The sequence below is a fragment of the Ambystoma mexicanum genome, chromosome 10 (assembly GCF_040938575.1).
Source record: "Ambystoma mexicanum isolate Mex_15411 chromosome 10, UKY_AmexF1_1, whole genome shotgun sequence".
Lineage (NCBI taxonomy): Eukaryota > Metazoa > Chordata > Amphibia > Caudata > Ambystomatidae > Ambystoma > Ambystoma mexicanum.
The window spans coordinates 104,873,791-104,891,368 of NC_090932.1; the positions used below are offsets into that span (position 1 = coordinate 104,873,791).

The 17,578-nt window shown below is 45.8% G+C and overlaps 1 protein-coding gene across 1 annotated transcript in view; it reads right to left on the reverse strand.

Moving 5' to 3' along the window:
• PPP2R2A (protein phosphatase 2 regulatory subunit Balpha) overlaps window positions 1–17,578 on the reverse strand; it is an 840,776-nt gene that overhangs the window by 728,252 nt on the left and 94,946 nt on the right. Inside the window, exon 2 of the mRNA XM_069617587.1 lies at window positions 9,917–9,988. Within this exon, the coding sequence (XP_069473688.1) occupies window positions 9,917–9,988 (72 nt within the window). The remainder of the gene's footprint in view (window positions 1–9,916; window positions 9,989–17,578) is intronic.

Sequence of the window (17,578 nt, forward strand, 5' to 3'; positions counted from 1 at the left end):
CCATCATGCCTAGCAAATGCATAGCTTTGCAAACGCTTATCTGGCAGCCTGCTTGATAATGAGGTATTTGCAGTAACATGTTTTGGACTCTTTCCTCGAATGGAAAGACCAACCCCTCTTCTGAGTCTATTACAGCTCCTAGGAGCTGTTTGTGTTCGGCAATAGGCTTGATTTTTTTCTCATTTATGGAGAAGCCCAATTGAAAGAGAAGGTTGACAGTTCTTTGAATGTTTTGCCTGCAAATTGGTGGCGTCTCTCCTGTAACCAACCAGTCATCCAGGTAAGGGTACACTGAGATTGCCTTCCTGTGCAGGTGTGCTCCCACCACCGCCAGTACCTTTTTGAATACCCTTGGAGCAGATGCTATTCTGAAGGACAGCACTTTAAGTTGGTAGTGCCGTTTTGCTATCTTGAAGCACAAGAATCTTCGGTGCGCTGGGAACATTGAAATATGAAAATGGGAATCTTATATCCAGTGTTGCCATGTAGTGCCCCACGCGTTAGCAGAGGTATTCCTTCTTGTAGCGTAGTCATGCAGAACTTGGGGCTTGACATTTGTTTGCAGGGCGTAAATCTAATACTGGGCGCATGGTTAGATCTTTCTTTGGCACAAGGAAGTAGGTTAAATAAAAACCCTTGTTTACCTGGTTGGCAGGGACGATTTCTATGGCGTGCTTTGGAGCAGCATCGCGATTTCCTTGAGGATGGATGGTCTTCTTTGGAGCGAGTATTTAGGCGCAGGGATGGTTTCAGGGGTTGCTCGAGGAGCTCTACACAAGAACTGCCCGCCACGGTGGACAGTGCCCATTTGTCAGAGGCCATTCCCTCCCAGGCTTGGGTGAAGTTTGAAATACGCCCTCCTACTGGAGAGCCATGGGAGGGCACCTGAAGCGTGTGGTCACTGTTTTGGAGGTGTGGTACCACCTCTAGACTAGGAGCCCCCCATCCCGCAGCTGCGGGAGCTGCGCGGGCCCCTATGGTAACCTTGTGTGGCTTGGCCTCGATTGTTACCCCCAGGATATTCCCTGATTTTGATTGTAGCCTGAACCCCTCTGGGAATTGTGTCTGTGTGAGCGACGAAAAATACTATTACCCCTCTGGCCAGTGGGTTTATTGGTTAGCTGGCTCAGCGACTTCAGTGCATCATATTCCTCTTTAGCAGTTTATGGTGTCTTCAATGGCCTTTCCAAAGAGTATGTTGGGCTCAATGGGCATATTGAGAAGTGTGGCTTGTGTCTCTTGCTTGAAGCCAGATTGGCGTAACCAAGCGCGACGCTTAATTGTTCCTTCTGCAATAATTGCGCCTGCATTGTCTGCGGCGTCCAGATTACTCTTCAACATGCAGCTTGAAAATCCCCTGCCTTCTGCCGCCACAAGGGACAATTGTGTCTTAAGGGGTTCACGGGCTGATGACAAAGCTGATAACTCATCCCATTTATGGCAGTTATAACTTACCAAAAGAGTGGAGCGATTAGCTATCCTCGCCTGAAAGACAGCCGAAAAGGCCACTTTCCCCCTAATCGTATACAGCTCCAGAGGTGCCTCGGAGGCGACGACGGGTGTGCCTGCTCTCTTCCTTGTTGTTTTAACTACAAGAGGGTAGGCTTGAGCTGTCCCCAGATATATAGAGGGTCTGATGGAGCAGGTCTGAAGAGCTTTTCGATGCAGGGGTTAACCGCCCGTGTCTGGTTAGGTGTTTCCAGCGAGGGTTGTTTCTTTCACTGAACAGACCGCAGGAGGGGAATGAACTGAGCGACAGCCTTCTTATCCCCCACAAATGCTCAGCCACCTTGACGAGCACATAATTTAGTAGTGGCTGTTATCTATAGGTGAATCCATCACAGGAGAATTTTCCATACTGAGGCAGGTTACTGTTGCAGCCCTTTGGTTGCAAATGCTCCCATTTTGTTTATTTTTCAAAATATTGGTGCCCCCCCGCCCCGCATCCCGCTCCTCGAGACGCTTCCTGGCTCCCTCGACCCCCACCTCCCATCCCACCCACCTACCCATGATAGGCTGGAGTCAGCCTTGCTAGCTGCGATTGGCTCCCCACCAAGGTTCTGAGTGACCCTCCCGGGCAGCACCTGCGACTAAGGGCCCCGAGAGAAAGAGCGACTCCTACATTGGCAGCTCCAAGACGTGTCTGCAGGTGTCCGCAGGGGAAGGCAATGATGTCAGCAGGGAACAAACACCAACAAAAACTAAGTGTGGCATGGGTGGGGTGTAGAGCCATTACTCTACTCCAGAAAGCCTCTGCCACTCTACCTTAACTTTCCATAACTTTAACTGCCATAGATTTACACTATGCTTACTTTAAGAGATTTGCGACGACCAGCCTAAATCTATTCATGGCTGGACTGCAAATGTTGCCTTGCATTACATACCAACATATTTGCCAACGTTAACTAGTGCCACACCTAGAGAGACGGTGAAGATTAGCTTGGTGCACATTTAGATAGGTGTAACAATGTTAGCTTGTGCCACACTCATATGGAATTCTTAACTTTAGCCTGTGTCACCCCTAGAAAGAAATGTGAATGTTACCAGAAGTGGCAGGATCAGGATACAGACCCCACCCACCCCAAACTTCAAATCTCTGCACACTCAACCACAAATCTCACACCCATTTCTCTCCCAGCGATCCGCACGCACTTTACCACACCGCATGAACACCACAAACAGCACCTACAGCACATGAGGTCTCGCCCGATACTTGCACTAAAGCACAGCACTCTATACCGAGCTGAAGCCGCCAACAGCACTCCTACTTCCGCTGAACACGACTAACCCTATCCGCCACCCTCCTTGTTTACATATCTGCCAGAGAGCTTGGGGACCAATTCCGTTGGTGACGGTGCACTATATAAGTACCTTTAACATAGCATAACATGTTATACATTTCTGGATATGGGTCATCCCCATAGTAAGGGTCCACGGCCTCTTGAGATACATAGGAGGTCCTCAGTGTCCTGGTCATACAGGTCAAAGACTTGTGGGGAGGAGGGGTCTTGCTGCGATGGAGTAGTTATGGCATCGGGGCAAGACCTTTTTGAAGGGGATTGAGAAGCAGTGGCCAATACAGGCATCCAAGAGTTAGAGGCCGCTGTTGTGGATGGGGTGGACTGTTGGCTTTGGAAATAATTAGGGTCCTTTTCAAGAAGGTCTGCCAATGTGGTCATTCTTCTCATGACCCTGTCAAAATCCTCACATGTCCATAGGGCAGAGCTAGGAATGGGCATAGGGTCCAATGGAGCCCCCCTGATCCTGAGGAGTGAATGGGACTTGAGGTGAAGGTTGGTCCTTTTTCTTTAGGGCCGAAGACAGGGAATCCTGTTCCTGTGGGTCCTTACTCTTGTATGGGGACCTATCCTTCCGGGACCTTTCCCTGTATGGGGTCTTAGACTTCTTCTTGGTCTCCCTAACCTTTACTAGGCCTTGTGGGACGTGCTTTTTAACCAAATGGGCTAGTCCCACCTGTATAGGTGTTTTACCTTCGACGAAGAACGTCGAACTTTGCTATGGAATGATCCAAAGTCTCGTCTACTGACGTGCGACGTTCGGGAATGGATTTTGTCACGACATCTGTCCTGTCTTTCGACAGTCTGGGCCTGTTATGTGGCAATCGGGTGCTCGAGTGCCCAGAGGACAGTGATTCTACGGACCTCTCCCTAAATGCTGTGTGTGGGCCTTTGTTCGACGCACGTGTAGAGTCTCGCACGTAGGTTGTGTGCTTAGTGGAAGGTATTGGCAGAGCGCCACTGCCGACGGGTGTCGTCCCCGTAACAAGGCTGCTGGCCTACCTGATTGGGTCAGGGGCCTGCGCTTGGTAAATCGAAGTATCTCCGTCGACTTAGGATAACGCGGCATTGCTGCCGTCGCCGACAGTCCCCTCCACGTCCATGGTGGCCTCGACCTGCATGGCATGGTGGGGCAAGCGTCTGGTTAAACGGTCCTTTAACGTCTTGGGTTTAAAGAGTTTACAGGCTCAACAGGTCCCTTTGACATGATCCCAAGGGAGGAAAAGGTTGCACACCAGGTGCTTGTCGACCCACAGGAACATTTTTTTGCACTTAGGGCACAATTTGAAAGGGGTACTGTCCATAATGGAATGACAAGGCAGCCAGGCGAGAATGAACAAAAAGGGGCAAATACATTATCGAATGTCCCCCCCTCTGTGTGTGGGCCAAAGCGGCCTTGCAAGGTCAGAGATCGATGCGATTCCGACAGTCGTTTCTTCACCGCTGTCGGATGATCCATAGTCGGTGATATAGAATATAAAGGATAGTAAGAAAAATTCTAATTTGCATAAATCAATGGCTGTAAGCCGAAAGGAGAGCTCTGCGAAATAGCGTCCATCTACGATGGCAGAAAAAAAACTATGAGGGAGCTCGATGCGTGAAGTATCATGGTATAGTGGACGTCACACTCGGGATAGTATTACTGGCACTCCTTGTCGACGTCTGAGTTTTCACAACTACTACTCCGCAGCTTCCACTAGATGTTGGCCTATGAACAGCATGTGATCTAAGCAGATACTACAAGCCACAAAATATATATGCATAGTACCCTTTTTTTACTCCCCTAGAGTCAATTATCACCAATGGCTGTGGAGAGTGCACATTTTGCATCTTCCCTTAATTCTCAAGTCACATCGAAAAGTTATGATGATTTATACTGTGCACAGCTGCTATTTGCATAGTCTCCCGGCACTCATGCCGCTCAGTAAGAAAAGTGGATGTGGTTGGTAAGGCAAGAGGGATATGATCGAGGTTGTGCTCTCCTGTTGATGCTTGCAGAACCAGGGGGGACTGGAGTGTGCGTGAGGTTTCTGGGTGTGCTCTGTTGTGTGCACTGGGCTAGTAGTGTGCAGGGGGTAGCGTACAGTGTCCAAGATGTTTGTACCCATTTGGTTTTGTGGCATAGTTCGCAGTGAGAGGGGCGGAGGAGGTTTGCATGTAATCAATGTGCAGCTTTGTTTGCAATTTGGGCATGTGTAGTACGTGAGAGGTATGCAGGTGTGGAAAAAGGGGTGGGTGGTTAGTTGGTTTCTGTTTGGGTCTGGTGGGTGACGGTTTCATCTTTTTCTTTCAGTCCATCCAAACCTTGTCTCCAGTTTGCTTTATTCCCATAGCATTGTTACTGGAGGGAGGTGGGGCACATTTTTATGCTCTTCTCTGTGGGTTGAATAGCCAGGTTTTCAGTAGTTTTCTGAACATTAGATGGTCTTCGAGTTTCAGGCGAACACAGTTACTGGTTGGTAACTGCTTATTGTAGCTTGGGAGAAATTCGGCTCCTTGTCAAGTGTAGCGATTTGTGGGCGAAGCCGAGGGCTTTACAATTAATGAGTTCTTTTTTACTGTTAGCCAGCGCTGACCTATCGGGCTGGTGTGATGTGGTCTCTTCTGCTTAGTCTCAAGAGTAGCCTTGCTCCTGTGTTGTGGAAACGTAGTTTTTTTGGGAAGGGTTCTGGCATTCCAAGGTAAAGGCTGTTTGTGTAGTCTAGAAAGTACCAAGGAGATGATTTGTGAGGGTTGTGTGGGAAGATAGAAGAGGGAGTATCCCTCTTATTCAGAGAATGTAAATTCTGGAGAGCCCGTTGTCCATCAGTATTCCCAGTGTGTCGCACAGATCATGCTCGGGTTGGGGTCCCATGCACGGTGGCCAGCTCAGATGTGTGTCTGTTGCATTGTCTTCTGGTTGGGATATCATTTCTGTTTTGGTCAGATTTAGCTACAGATTGTCGTTAGTTGAGGGAGTTCAGGTCTTTGGCACAGGTTATCTTAAAGAGGAGTTGGGTGTTTTCTGAATAGTTATAGGTTGTTAGTCCATGGGTTCAAATGAGTTTGATTAGGGGGTCAGGTGGGCATGTAGATGTTGAGGAGCGGGTAGAGGCTTGATCCCTGTGGTATGCTGCAGGTGATGCTCTTAGTGTTAAATGTAAATGGCGGTAGGTGAGGCAAGTTTTCAGCCATTATAGCAGAGTTTTTTGATTGGTCTAGTATTCCGTTGCTTTCTACATAAAGGAGTAGTTCTTATAGATGTGGTTCAAGAATTTTTGCTGGGTAAGGTAGATTCCATAAAGGGCTGTAGTTGGTAGTCTTCAGCATTTCCGGTTTCGTTTTTTAGGATTGGGTTGATGTATGCTGATTTTAACGTTTTTGGTACTAATTGCGTGTTTAGGTAGAGGTTCATTAGTAGTCAAAATATGAGGCTAGCGTTCTGTGGTGGAGTTTTTTGAAGATATCTGGTAGACATGAGTCACTGGGGGATGCAGCTAGGCTGGTGTCTTAGTTTGTTGAAAGTTTCTTCACTTACAGGTTCAAGTATGGAGGAGAAAGGAGAGAATGTTGGGAGTATGAGAATACACTGAAGCCTGGAAAGCCAGAAGATGCATCAGAAAAGGAAGAAAAAGGCAAAACTTTGTAAGGAGTCAGCATAGAAATGACAGGACAGATTTAAAGGAGGATTATCAGTGAGGAAAGGAGAATACAATAGAGAAAAAGGGATACAGCCAAGAACAGAACCATGAGGGACACCATATTGTAAAGGAAACAGACTTCCCGGCCCAGGACATAGTAGGTCTGATCCCTCACCTAGGTGCAGAACCACAGAAACCCAAGAGGAGAGCAGATAGAAGAGTTGGGTGATTGACAGTACCAAAGGCTGCAGAAAGGTCAAGGATAGACACATGTTTGTCATGACTGTCAGAAAGAAGAAATGTAGACAGAAGGGCCGATTTTGTGAAATGCATTGGAAGTGAGTTCCTGCCAGTGAACGTTATTAAAATGGGATAGAATGTTAATCCTGGAATAGACAAACATTTCAAAGTTCTTTAAAATGAATATTAAGGTGCTAGGTTTCTTGAAAACTAAACTGGTAAAGTGGGATCATCAATCAGCACTTGTAAAAATAAGGCACAAACCTGACCCCTCTGCTCAGGTCCCACAGACCCCCAAATGGGAGACTAACCAGGTTGCCATAGCCAAGGCGCTAGAGTAATCATTTAATACCCTAAACCAGGGGTCTTCAACCCTTGACTCTACAGTGTTTTGGAGCAACTACCATCAGCTCTAGCCAGCATAGCCATTAATAAGGTGTCATGGAAGCCTTAGTCCAAAATATGTGAATTACTACAGATTGCAGACTACTGTCAAAGAAAGGCACCAGAACCCTGGATGATTTCTGGAACACTGGTCTACAGCAGGCCCCTGAGCACAGGTTTGGGGCCTCCTCTCTTAATCCTTAAAAAAGGGAAAAGTTAAGAGGCGCTGCACTTCATGTTGTACTAAACAAAGTATCAACCCCATTTTAGTTGCTGCAATGTAGGTTATAAGCTTTAACCTGCATCTGTGCAGCCAGCAAATCTTAGCCTACCAGTGACCGCTTCGCAGAGAACTATGGTTTGACTGATCCACCGATGGCTCCTGAACAGTATGTGTAGCTTCTTAAGAAGCATGTGCATCTTAAGACTTCCTTTAAATTTCTAATACTCACTGTGGGACATTGACACCAAATTACTCTGGCCACACAACTCCTGTGCATCAGACACTGCTGTCCTTGATCTTCCACAGACGGACAGCATACATTGCTCAGTATGTTTCCACGAGAGGGTTCCAGCCTCAAGGAGATTGAGGTGAATAAAGTTTGGCAGGACAGGAAGAAGCAAACTCCTGTCACTGCATGGTCCACTGTTTGTGTCAATACGAGTGCAGGACAGTCCCTTTGCGCTCCCACAGATGCATTTCAACTGCTTAGAGTAAAAGATAATATTTCCTAATGGATGCATCACGGCGCACACACTATAGTAATTAAGTTTCACTAGTGATTCAATAAAATGCCTGGTGCATTCAAAGCTCCACGTGGCTAAATGATCATAACTGAATCAAGGAAGAGAACAGTCCCTTTGATGTTTGCAGATAACTACCTTTATTCATGGTTATGTGCTGTTTAAGGTTCTTGCACACACAAATTAAAGGAATTTACATGTAAATTTACATGTAAACATTTAAGGGACTGTTCCCTTCCTTAATTCAGTTGTGACCATTTAGTCACGTGGAGATTAGAATGCACAAGGAATTGTATTAATTGAATCGGTGAAACCTAATGACTACTGACTGCCCAGTGCAATGCATCCATTAGGAAATCTTGTCTTACTCTGTTTTCGATACGAGTACATGGTAAAGATACCCATTCTCAAAGTCTATGCAGCAGGACCCCAATTTCCCAGAATACTTTAAGATTCAATATATTAAGTGGAATGAGCACAGCAGGCTTTACCATCCTTTCCTCTTTGTGCATTGCAATTGCTGATGTTCTCCCGACATTCCTTCAGGCTGCTTTCAGCCCCCATACTCACAAGGGGACTGCTACATGTCCTGACAAAGCAGCCACCAACACCTCCCTTTTAGGGGCACAATTGCCTAAGGGTGGTGTGGTCTTTTATGCATTCTATGAGGGGCAGCTTGACAGACCTGAGGAGTGGACTGGGCAGACTATTTCAATCACCTACACCACTGGATGAAAGGAAGTGGATCAATCTTTTAGCTGCAAAGATTTAAACCTGCATAATCTAGCCTCTGGGTCATGCTGTAAACAGGTACTTTCTCCCCCTGTGGGTATGGCAGCTAGGATTATTACACCCACTACAGCCTCACCCTTGTACCAATCTTCTGTTACCCCAACCTAGTGGAAGCAAAATTTGGCAATTCACTCCAGTTGGGAGTCTTTGCATCATAGATGGACAACTGGCATCACGCCCAGGTTCCACTAGTTCAGTGCTTTCTCATCAAAAAGGACCATGGCCTGGTGCAGTGGACTGGTATAGAGGATGCATTGTGAGGGTTACCTTCACATTTAAATAAATGCAGCTGAGTTGTAAGATTAAACCAAGAGCCGTATTTAAAAGTGACAGTCCAGTAAAACAACTATGATGCAGTAGGTTTCTACTGAATTTATTCTGCAAACCATTCAAAACAAAAGTTTGTGGATAAATGTTACCAAATGCAAAAAGGCAATGCTAGGCACGAGAACTATTCAGACTCCTCCAATTGTCCAAAATGTATTGCAATTTAAAGTGACTTAAGGCATATTAAAGAACATTGTAAAACAAGAGCTTAAAGTGGAGTATCTGAAATCGGTTTGGGTCCTGGGCCATCCAGGAATGCAGGTGAAACTATTGTGATGTGCATGTACAACACATTTGCCTTTTAGTATGCAAGCTATCTGTCGGTCAGTATAGCTTACAAGTGTACAGGCCCGGGTACACAGGCCACAGTGCAGGTTTTCATTGACAGTGGGACCACTATATATCTTAGGCCAACAGCTCCCTCTAGAGGTGACAACACACAAAGCTGCAACTGCATCAGACAAACATACATCTAGCCTTTTATAATATTGTTAGATTACTCCACCCCATTCTTCTCAACTTAATGTCTCCTGTCCAATTATATGCTTAGTCTACTCTTGATGCTGCCACAATTGGAAGATGGCCCTACAAGTCTTTTATTCTGGGGTTTGTTTGGCCTCCGCACTTCAAGGTTTTGCATGGCCTCATTTTGCGACCAAAGTGGGTAACACCACGTACTGGGTACCATGAAAATGTCCAAGGTAAACAAATACTCTTGCAGACATCACAATTAAACCTGTGATATTAGTGGGACTAACATGCATCCAAACTACCACAGACAATATCCCTTTTTACCCAGTTCTCAATTTTTCTTAAACTCTCGGTTAGTCAAAATCCATACACCACACGCCAACTTGATGCCATTTCTGGTTTCAAATACAGATCATTGCATGGACAGCGCAGGAAGTGGCACAATGCACACACTTCCTGACAAGCTCCAGCACATTGAGACTACTCTGGTGGCGCAGTACAAAAACAAAACAACCAAATGTATAAAATGTGCTGACTTACCTTCTGCAACATCATCATCTACTGCACCTTTAACCTGAGAAAAACACCACTGAATATCGTTCCCTCCAGCTCCTGTAGATAAAAATAAAAGTATTTCACCAATTAGCATTTGGTAAATCTCATCAGCAATTTCTTGCACAAGACAGTCATAAACAACCAAAATGACAAATTGCATCAGCATGTGAAGACTAATATTCTAAACTGTCAAATCGGTTACCCAAACATTCTTCAAATGTGGCACCTGGAGAAAAATGATCTATGAAAAATAAATAAGAAATTCGTACATTGTTGAAATCAGGAGTAGAAATTAACTTATTCAACTTCACATGTAAGCCAACATTCCAAAACAGCCAAAATTTGAACTTGGCAGACTAAACAAATGTTCAGCATACACAGATGTATTGCTAACAATCACATTTCAACTACAGCCAAAATTCAATCAAAGGGGCAGATGTCAGGGTCATCACAGCAAGGCACTAAAATAAAAATAAGTGGTGTTTTTGATATGCAATTCTTAGGTTTGCTAATTAAATTGCTAGTTATGTGTCACAGCTAGCCATTTAAATTACCATGATCAATGGAACTGCATTCCTTTCCTACCCTTGGAGCTCTCCACCCGCTTTTCTCTGCAAGTTCAAAGGCACTAATGGAGAGTGCAGCAGCCTGTGTGGGAGTGCCAGGCAAGAAATGTTCTCTTTCAAATAATTGCAAACCAGAGGTAATCTGGGTGATACTTATGACAATTCTGTCCTGTTTGGCAAAGAGCAGTATGTGTGTTTTCTTTTTAAAGACCGTCCTGCAATTGAAATCATAAAAATGTAAGTCATTACACAATGCATAATTACAGTGTTGCTACTGAAACACACTGCATTGTTCGCTTTTCATCAAGTATCAAGTATTTTTCATTTTGTTCAGGAAGGTGCATCATATTGACAAGTGAACACTTGAAAATGTACACAACAACATGGCCAAATGATGTTTATGGCCATCCTAGTTCTATGACCTGCTGGTTGCATGCATCTGTGCCACAGGTGCTCAAACCCCAAACTGATTCCAAGCTCCTTGACATTCGATCTCATCCCCTTGTGTTATACCAGCTACCCTGCAAGTGAGATGGCCGCAAACTACAATATTCCACATAGCTTGCCCAGTGCACTGCCTGCCATCCACTCTTAATCTCTAACTTTTCTGCTTACATAAATACACAAACCTAACTAGTTGTTTATGCAAAGTAGTGATCAATAGTTCCATCCAGTGTGTACATCTGCAGATCTACTACAATACCAAACACTGCAGTTAACCTCCAGAGCTTAATTTGCTCTACGATTATGTTTGCATTATATATTAGCACCTGCAGTAGAGAGCTGCCCAATCCAGAGGCAGGGAATACAAGTGGAATCTACAATAGCTAGCCCCATTTCACGCAGTCCCCTCTGCCTAGCCTTCACCCATGTCTCTGGAGGCGGTGCCTCAAGAGGGCGCCACTGGAGTGCCACACCTCGACCCCCTTCTTCCCCCCCCATTCCACTGTGCACATCCAGATCTTGGCAAGAGATATTTCAAGCGCAGACATGTGTAATTTTCTTTTAAGGGAAGCATGAATTGGGCAAAGCCGGATTTTCTAAAAATCTAAAAAAAAAAAATATGAGCACCGCAAATGCCAGCTCTGTGCCAAGAGCAATGAATACCACTTGCATGGTTGCGCAGGGCGGGAATGCCGTGCTAGGTCCTACCTGGCTCTGGCTGAAGGACCTTCAGCGAGCCTGCCATCCCCTGAAAGTGGTATTTAATGCTTTATTGAAAACAGTTGATATCAATGACAGGCAAGGGCCATCTTGTCCACCTGAAATGACCCTGCCTGCCGAAACACCATACCATGTACCTGGTCTCAGGCTAGGACTTTCATTTAACATTTTGACATTTTTGATTTATGAAACATCTTGACCCCCTCATTTGCTGTGCAAGGAGAAGTTAAGCATAAAATAGATGGAACAACAATGACTGCACTCAGCTTCACAGAGCCTTGCACTGAAAACTGTTTTCAGAGCATTTTTCTTCAGAAATATTTGTCTCCATTCATGCAGCTAATCTCAGGGTCTTACTTCAGCGGTACACAAAAATGTTGTATTGTAGCTCATTTTGTGCCTTGGATTTATGGTGATATTAAAATATTAGTTATATACTTTAAAATCAAATAAGTATTTTTGCTAACCAAGAACATTTTAATTAGCAAACCTCTAATCAATTTTTTAAAACAAATTTTAGTCCTTGCATGCCCTTGTAAATATTGGTGAATCATTTAACCCCTTAAGTGCCAAGGACGAGCTATCTCGTCCTTGACATTACCTCCATAGTGCCAAGGACGAGATAGCTCGTCCTTTTTGGCACGTTTAAGCGATCCCTCGCTCAAAACTAATCCAATCCACGGGCTTTGTGAGGGGGAGGTTCCCCCCCCTCACTGCCCGAGGGCTAGATTACCTTCAACTCCACGTCGGCGTGTGTAATGCATGCCAACGCGAAAATGAAAGGTGAGTCTGCACCTTTCTCCCCCTCGATCTCCGGCTGCATTTCAAGACGGAGATCGAGGGAGGTGTCGTTGGAAAGGGGAGATTCTCTCCTTTCCAACTACACCGTTTGTGAAAGCATTGCTCGGTGCGGATCGGGCACAGAACACTATCATCGCCCAGCAATGCCCACTAGACACCAGAGATCTGTGAGAGGCGGGGGGAGGTGGGGTGTAAGCAGCCCTCTTCCCCCAGCCCCCAAAGCATGGGGGCACATATGTGCAGAACCCTGGGGGCAGATGGCTGATCATCTGCCCCAAGGGAGGGGGCAAATTGATCAAAGAAAAAATGCAACTGGGATGGGGGGGCACTAGGCACCAGGGATTGTTTTACCCATGAAAGGGTGGTGGTCCTCCCCCTCCCACACCAAGTAGAAAGGGGGGCCACACTTTCTGCCCCCAGGCAGGAGTAGATGAGGTGGCCCTGCATCCAACATCCAATTGGAGGGGGGGGGCATCAGGAATAAGTGTGCAGGCCCCCCTGGGGCCTGCAGGTTAGGGCCCCCCCTGAGGGCAGATGGCTGATCTGCCCCCAGGGAAGGGGGCAACATGAAAAGAAAAACAATGGGGAGATTTGGGTGGACCACTAGCCACCAAGGATTTATTTTACAGAAAAGGGGGGTGGCTTCTCCCCCTAGCCCCAAGGGGTAATGGGGCACCCCTTGTAGCCCTCCCTGGGGGCAGATATCTGCTCCTAGGAAGGGGCATCTGACCCCAGGGAGGGCTGCATGAGATGCCCCACCTGTATTTGGTGTGGGGGGAGGGCCACCACACATTACATTATAAAATTACCTGGCGGTTTAGGGTGCCCCTCAGCCCCCTCCCCTAACGTGCAGCCTGCCATTTTCAATTATTGTCTTTGTTTACCAAACTTGCCTTGGCGCAGAGGGGCACATTGGTGTGCCAATCTGCCCAAACCCTACTTCCCCATCCATTGGGGGCCCTGTCTGACTTTTTGGGATGGGCTTCTCCCACCACCCCGAATAGAGTGTGGGGGGCACCTCATGCAACCCTCCCTGGGGGCAGATATCTGCCCGTAGGAAGGGGCAAAAGGGTTCTCACTCGGGGGTGAGATTCAGTAGACCACCAGGGATGGCTTGCAAGGGGGGGGGGGGGGGGCATGCTTACAAAGTATTGATTTGTTTTTCTGCTGGTGTGACCGTAGGTAACTTTTGTTTACAACTTTTTATACGAGAGGAGCTGCAAGGTTATGAGAGTACTGTTTCTTATTATTCTATGGTTAGGGCCCGCTGGATTGTTGGTGTGGGTGGTAATGGGCTGTCTGGGCAGATATTTTGGAGGGCTGGGACACAATTGCAGGAGCAGGCCACAAATTGCCCCCATGCCAGCAGAACATTGGTGTTTCCCTGGGAGCAGATGCCTCCCATGTGGGTTGTCCATCTGCAAAGCCAGGCTGAAGTTCTGGCTGTGCTACGTTACAGGTATCACCTCCGGGGAGGAATGGGGATCCTGTCGCTGTGCTTAGGGGACGGTACACCCACATGGTGATGTCCAAGGCTGGGGACATCACCTCCAACCGCCCTGGAGTTGCAGCTGGGCTGCATTATGGCTTTTCCCTTCGGGGAGGTATTGGCACACTGCCGGGACTCCCCAGTGGGGAGAAGCTGTAACGCAGGCCAGCCAGAGCTGCAGCAAAGTCGGCGATAATATCCCTGGCCTTGGGCACCCTTCTCCCATGTGGGTCTTTGGCAGGATTTGTGGGTAATGCATTCTGTGGAGGTATGCGCAAGTCAGACATCTTTGGATTCCCACGGGTGTCTTTTCAGAAATGCATGGGGTTCCCCATTTTCCTTGCTGGCTTCGACACCCTAGGCCCAAATCTATAGGTTGCCCACATGAACAAAATGTGCTGTGCGGAAAGGCTTGGGGTTATCAGTGGGTTACCCTTTTCCTTTTGTGCCCCGGTAGGTGCACCCACACATGTGAGGTACAGTTTTCGTCTAGACACTTGTGGGAACACGGGAAGGTATGACATCTGTTGGCGACGTGTTTCGGTGAGTGGACAGAGGGAAATGTGTCTCAAATTGCCTGGAAATAAAGACAATTCTCAGACATTTTGCTCTGGCCACCCACCAAAACATGGCCTACATTGGCGCGTCCCCACACGTGTCCCGATGAAAAAAGGTACTGCACTGTGGGTGCACCTACCTGGGGTGCAAAAGGAAAAGGGTAACCCACCGATAACCCCAAGCTTTTCGGCACAGCACATTTTGTTCATGTGGGCAACCTACAGATTTGGGCCTAGGGTGTCGAAGCCACCAAGGAAAACTGGGAACCCCATGCATTTTTCGTTTCCACTCAGCCTGTACTTGAAAGCCAGGACATTGGAGAATTCAGCACAGCAAACCATTTGTTCCTAGCTCAGTGTTTGGCTTGTGGTATTGCTTGTTTTGTGAAACACTACAAAAAGTGTTATTTCCTAACTGCAAGAGTCAGGGGAATGTAGCAGAGCATTGTTTCTCAAAATTCATAAAAGCCATTGCCGTACCAAGCCAACCATGTCCACCACATACTTTTTTTGGTCATTTTCCCCACTTTTCCCCCAAACTATGGCATTTTCCCCTACCTAGTTGTTGCCTAACCTGCGCAAATCACCCCTTCCTAAACTTATAATTTTGTCTACTTTTCAGAAATGTATGCCTTTCTGTCCTCCAATTCGGCTTTCCTACCCTTTTCTTCCATTCCGTCCACTCATGTCCAATTGGCAAAAATGGACCGCCTACCTCTCACAAAACGGTTGATAACCACAGCAAAATGATTTTTTTTCGTTTCCACTCAACCTGTTCTTGAAAGCCAGGAAATTCAGCACAGCAAACCATTTGTTCCTAGCTCTTACAAGGAATAACCACATGCTTCCTTGTACATCGTTTTATTGGCATTTTTTTAAAACACATTTTCGCCCTTTCGGTTATTTTCTTTCACCCTCCCCACCCTTAAGGCAACCTAGGATTCATGGGTGGCGTTACGACAGCCTACATATGAGAAAAAAAAGGGGCCAAATTTGGCCAATCTCTCATTAACAAAAAAGTTACAAGGCATTGAATGGCGACATACCAAAATCACCAAAAAGGCCTTGGCACTGGGGGGGGGGGACCCATGGCACTTAAAAGGTTAAACAACGCCCAAAAAGAATTAGATCTGAAACAAGCAGGTCGTCAGTCCACTAAAAACGGAAATTGGAGTTTGCAGCTAACTCAAAATCATAGTTGCAGCTGGTCAACTGATCCTCTATTAACAGTACAGAAAGGGCTGCAAACCATTGGATCCATTTAACAAAATCTAACAGGGGTTTACCAGGTTCAAAAGTTAAATGCTCCAAGCTCTGTTCAGATTTGACCATTCCGTTACTTGTTGAAACACCTGCATCTGACTAAAGTTAAATCTAATAAACCAGTTTCTTAATGGGGGAGAGCAAAGTAATGACAATATCAACGTTGGTTATCCACCATTGATATCCAAAATAAGCTCTGGTTTATAGCTTCTTCACACTGAGTCATGATTACAATCAGTATAATTTAGATTATGATGGCAGGTAAAGCCATCTCTATGCCGTTAACGTAGTTACCAAAGAAACTCAGAAATGCATCCAGTGCCACTGAAACATGCAATAGCAAAACTTAACACTTTCAAATATTCAAATTAGTTTTGTTCAACATCAGCTGTTATTCCCAAAATTCTTTTAATCCATAAATGTTGCTTTTTGCCATCCCTTACCTGTAAGCAGGAACTCCTGGGTATTCACGAGTCAGACGACCAAATACTTTGCAGCAACAGGATTAAAATAATCCCTTTTCTTACGGAAAGGTTTTAGATGTACGTCCCTGGTGTGCAGCCAGGATCATTATTTAAGGGTCGCACTTCCGAGAATGGTCACCAAAGTAACCCAGCGAATGACAATGCTAACGGGGGTCATTTAGTTCCAAATGCCCAGTTAATTGCGCTGGAAGCAACAAAAAAAAAGAATCGCAACCCGATCGGTAATATAGATAGACCAATTGCTCCAATTTTTTCGTATGAACAAGTTTCAGCTTCAGCAAGAAAAGGCCAAGGTTGCAGTCATTGGGAAAACCACTGTGGAAGCAAATTTGAAAATCGCTCCAATATTTCTCAACTGTATTCCACCAAAGCTTAAAATAACTGCCTCCAGAAGAGGTGAGGCTGGGGTTGGGACAGTTTTGCACGTTGGATATTAACTGTAATGGAAGAGGAACATCAAGGGCAGTGGGAGACCATCCTCAACCACAAGGGGGTAAGCAGATGTGTCTGAACAATTGAATGCAAAAGAGAAATCTGAAAAATAAAACAAATCTGAAAAAGAAGAGATCTCCCTTCACGATACAAGTCGTTTGGTTCTCCCCATCCTCAAATAAATGTAAGATTAAATCCCTGTCAGGGGAGAAATTGTGTCAGTACTAAAAAAAAATCCCAAATCTGTATTTTAATGAAATCTAATGACCGAGTACGTGCGGTTCCCAGACTTTAATAATCCACTTGCGGCAGAAGTGGGTTTCACTTCAAGGGAAGGCCAGGACGCAATTCTGGAAGCAGCTAAAGAATTGGAGGATGAGGGCTTTTTAGTTACCCCCATCACCACCTTCGGTAAATCTAAAATTAGGTTTACCAACTGTAAATGGACAACTGAGAACAAGTGATGAAATGGGAAAAGGCAGAGCACTCAACTCATCGCCAAGAAGGTCTATGAAAGAGGGAGTGATCACCCAGGAAAACAACTTGCAACTACGACCAGTCTTTCTAAAATTGGGGATGGGCTCGAAGCCTTGTTAACCAAATGGGCTTCAATGTAATGCATTGGAACGCGAGGTCCAAACACCTTTTCTTTTCTAGTGTTGACTATATCAATTATACTAATTTCGTCCTACCTTATGGGAATTGGTATTACTCTAGTGGGCACAGGAAACTATATAAGTGGTTGAAGGGTTGGACAGGAATGTTATCTTGCTAATATATTTCCTGGAGTGTATGTGGCCTCCACAGATATACCAGCGTGTAAAATTAGAGGGAAAAGAGAAGTGGACCAGACTGATAACAATGAACAGGTAGCAGCAGATTTTGGGAAA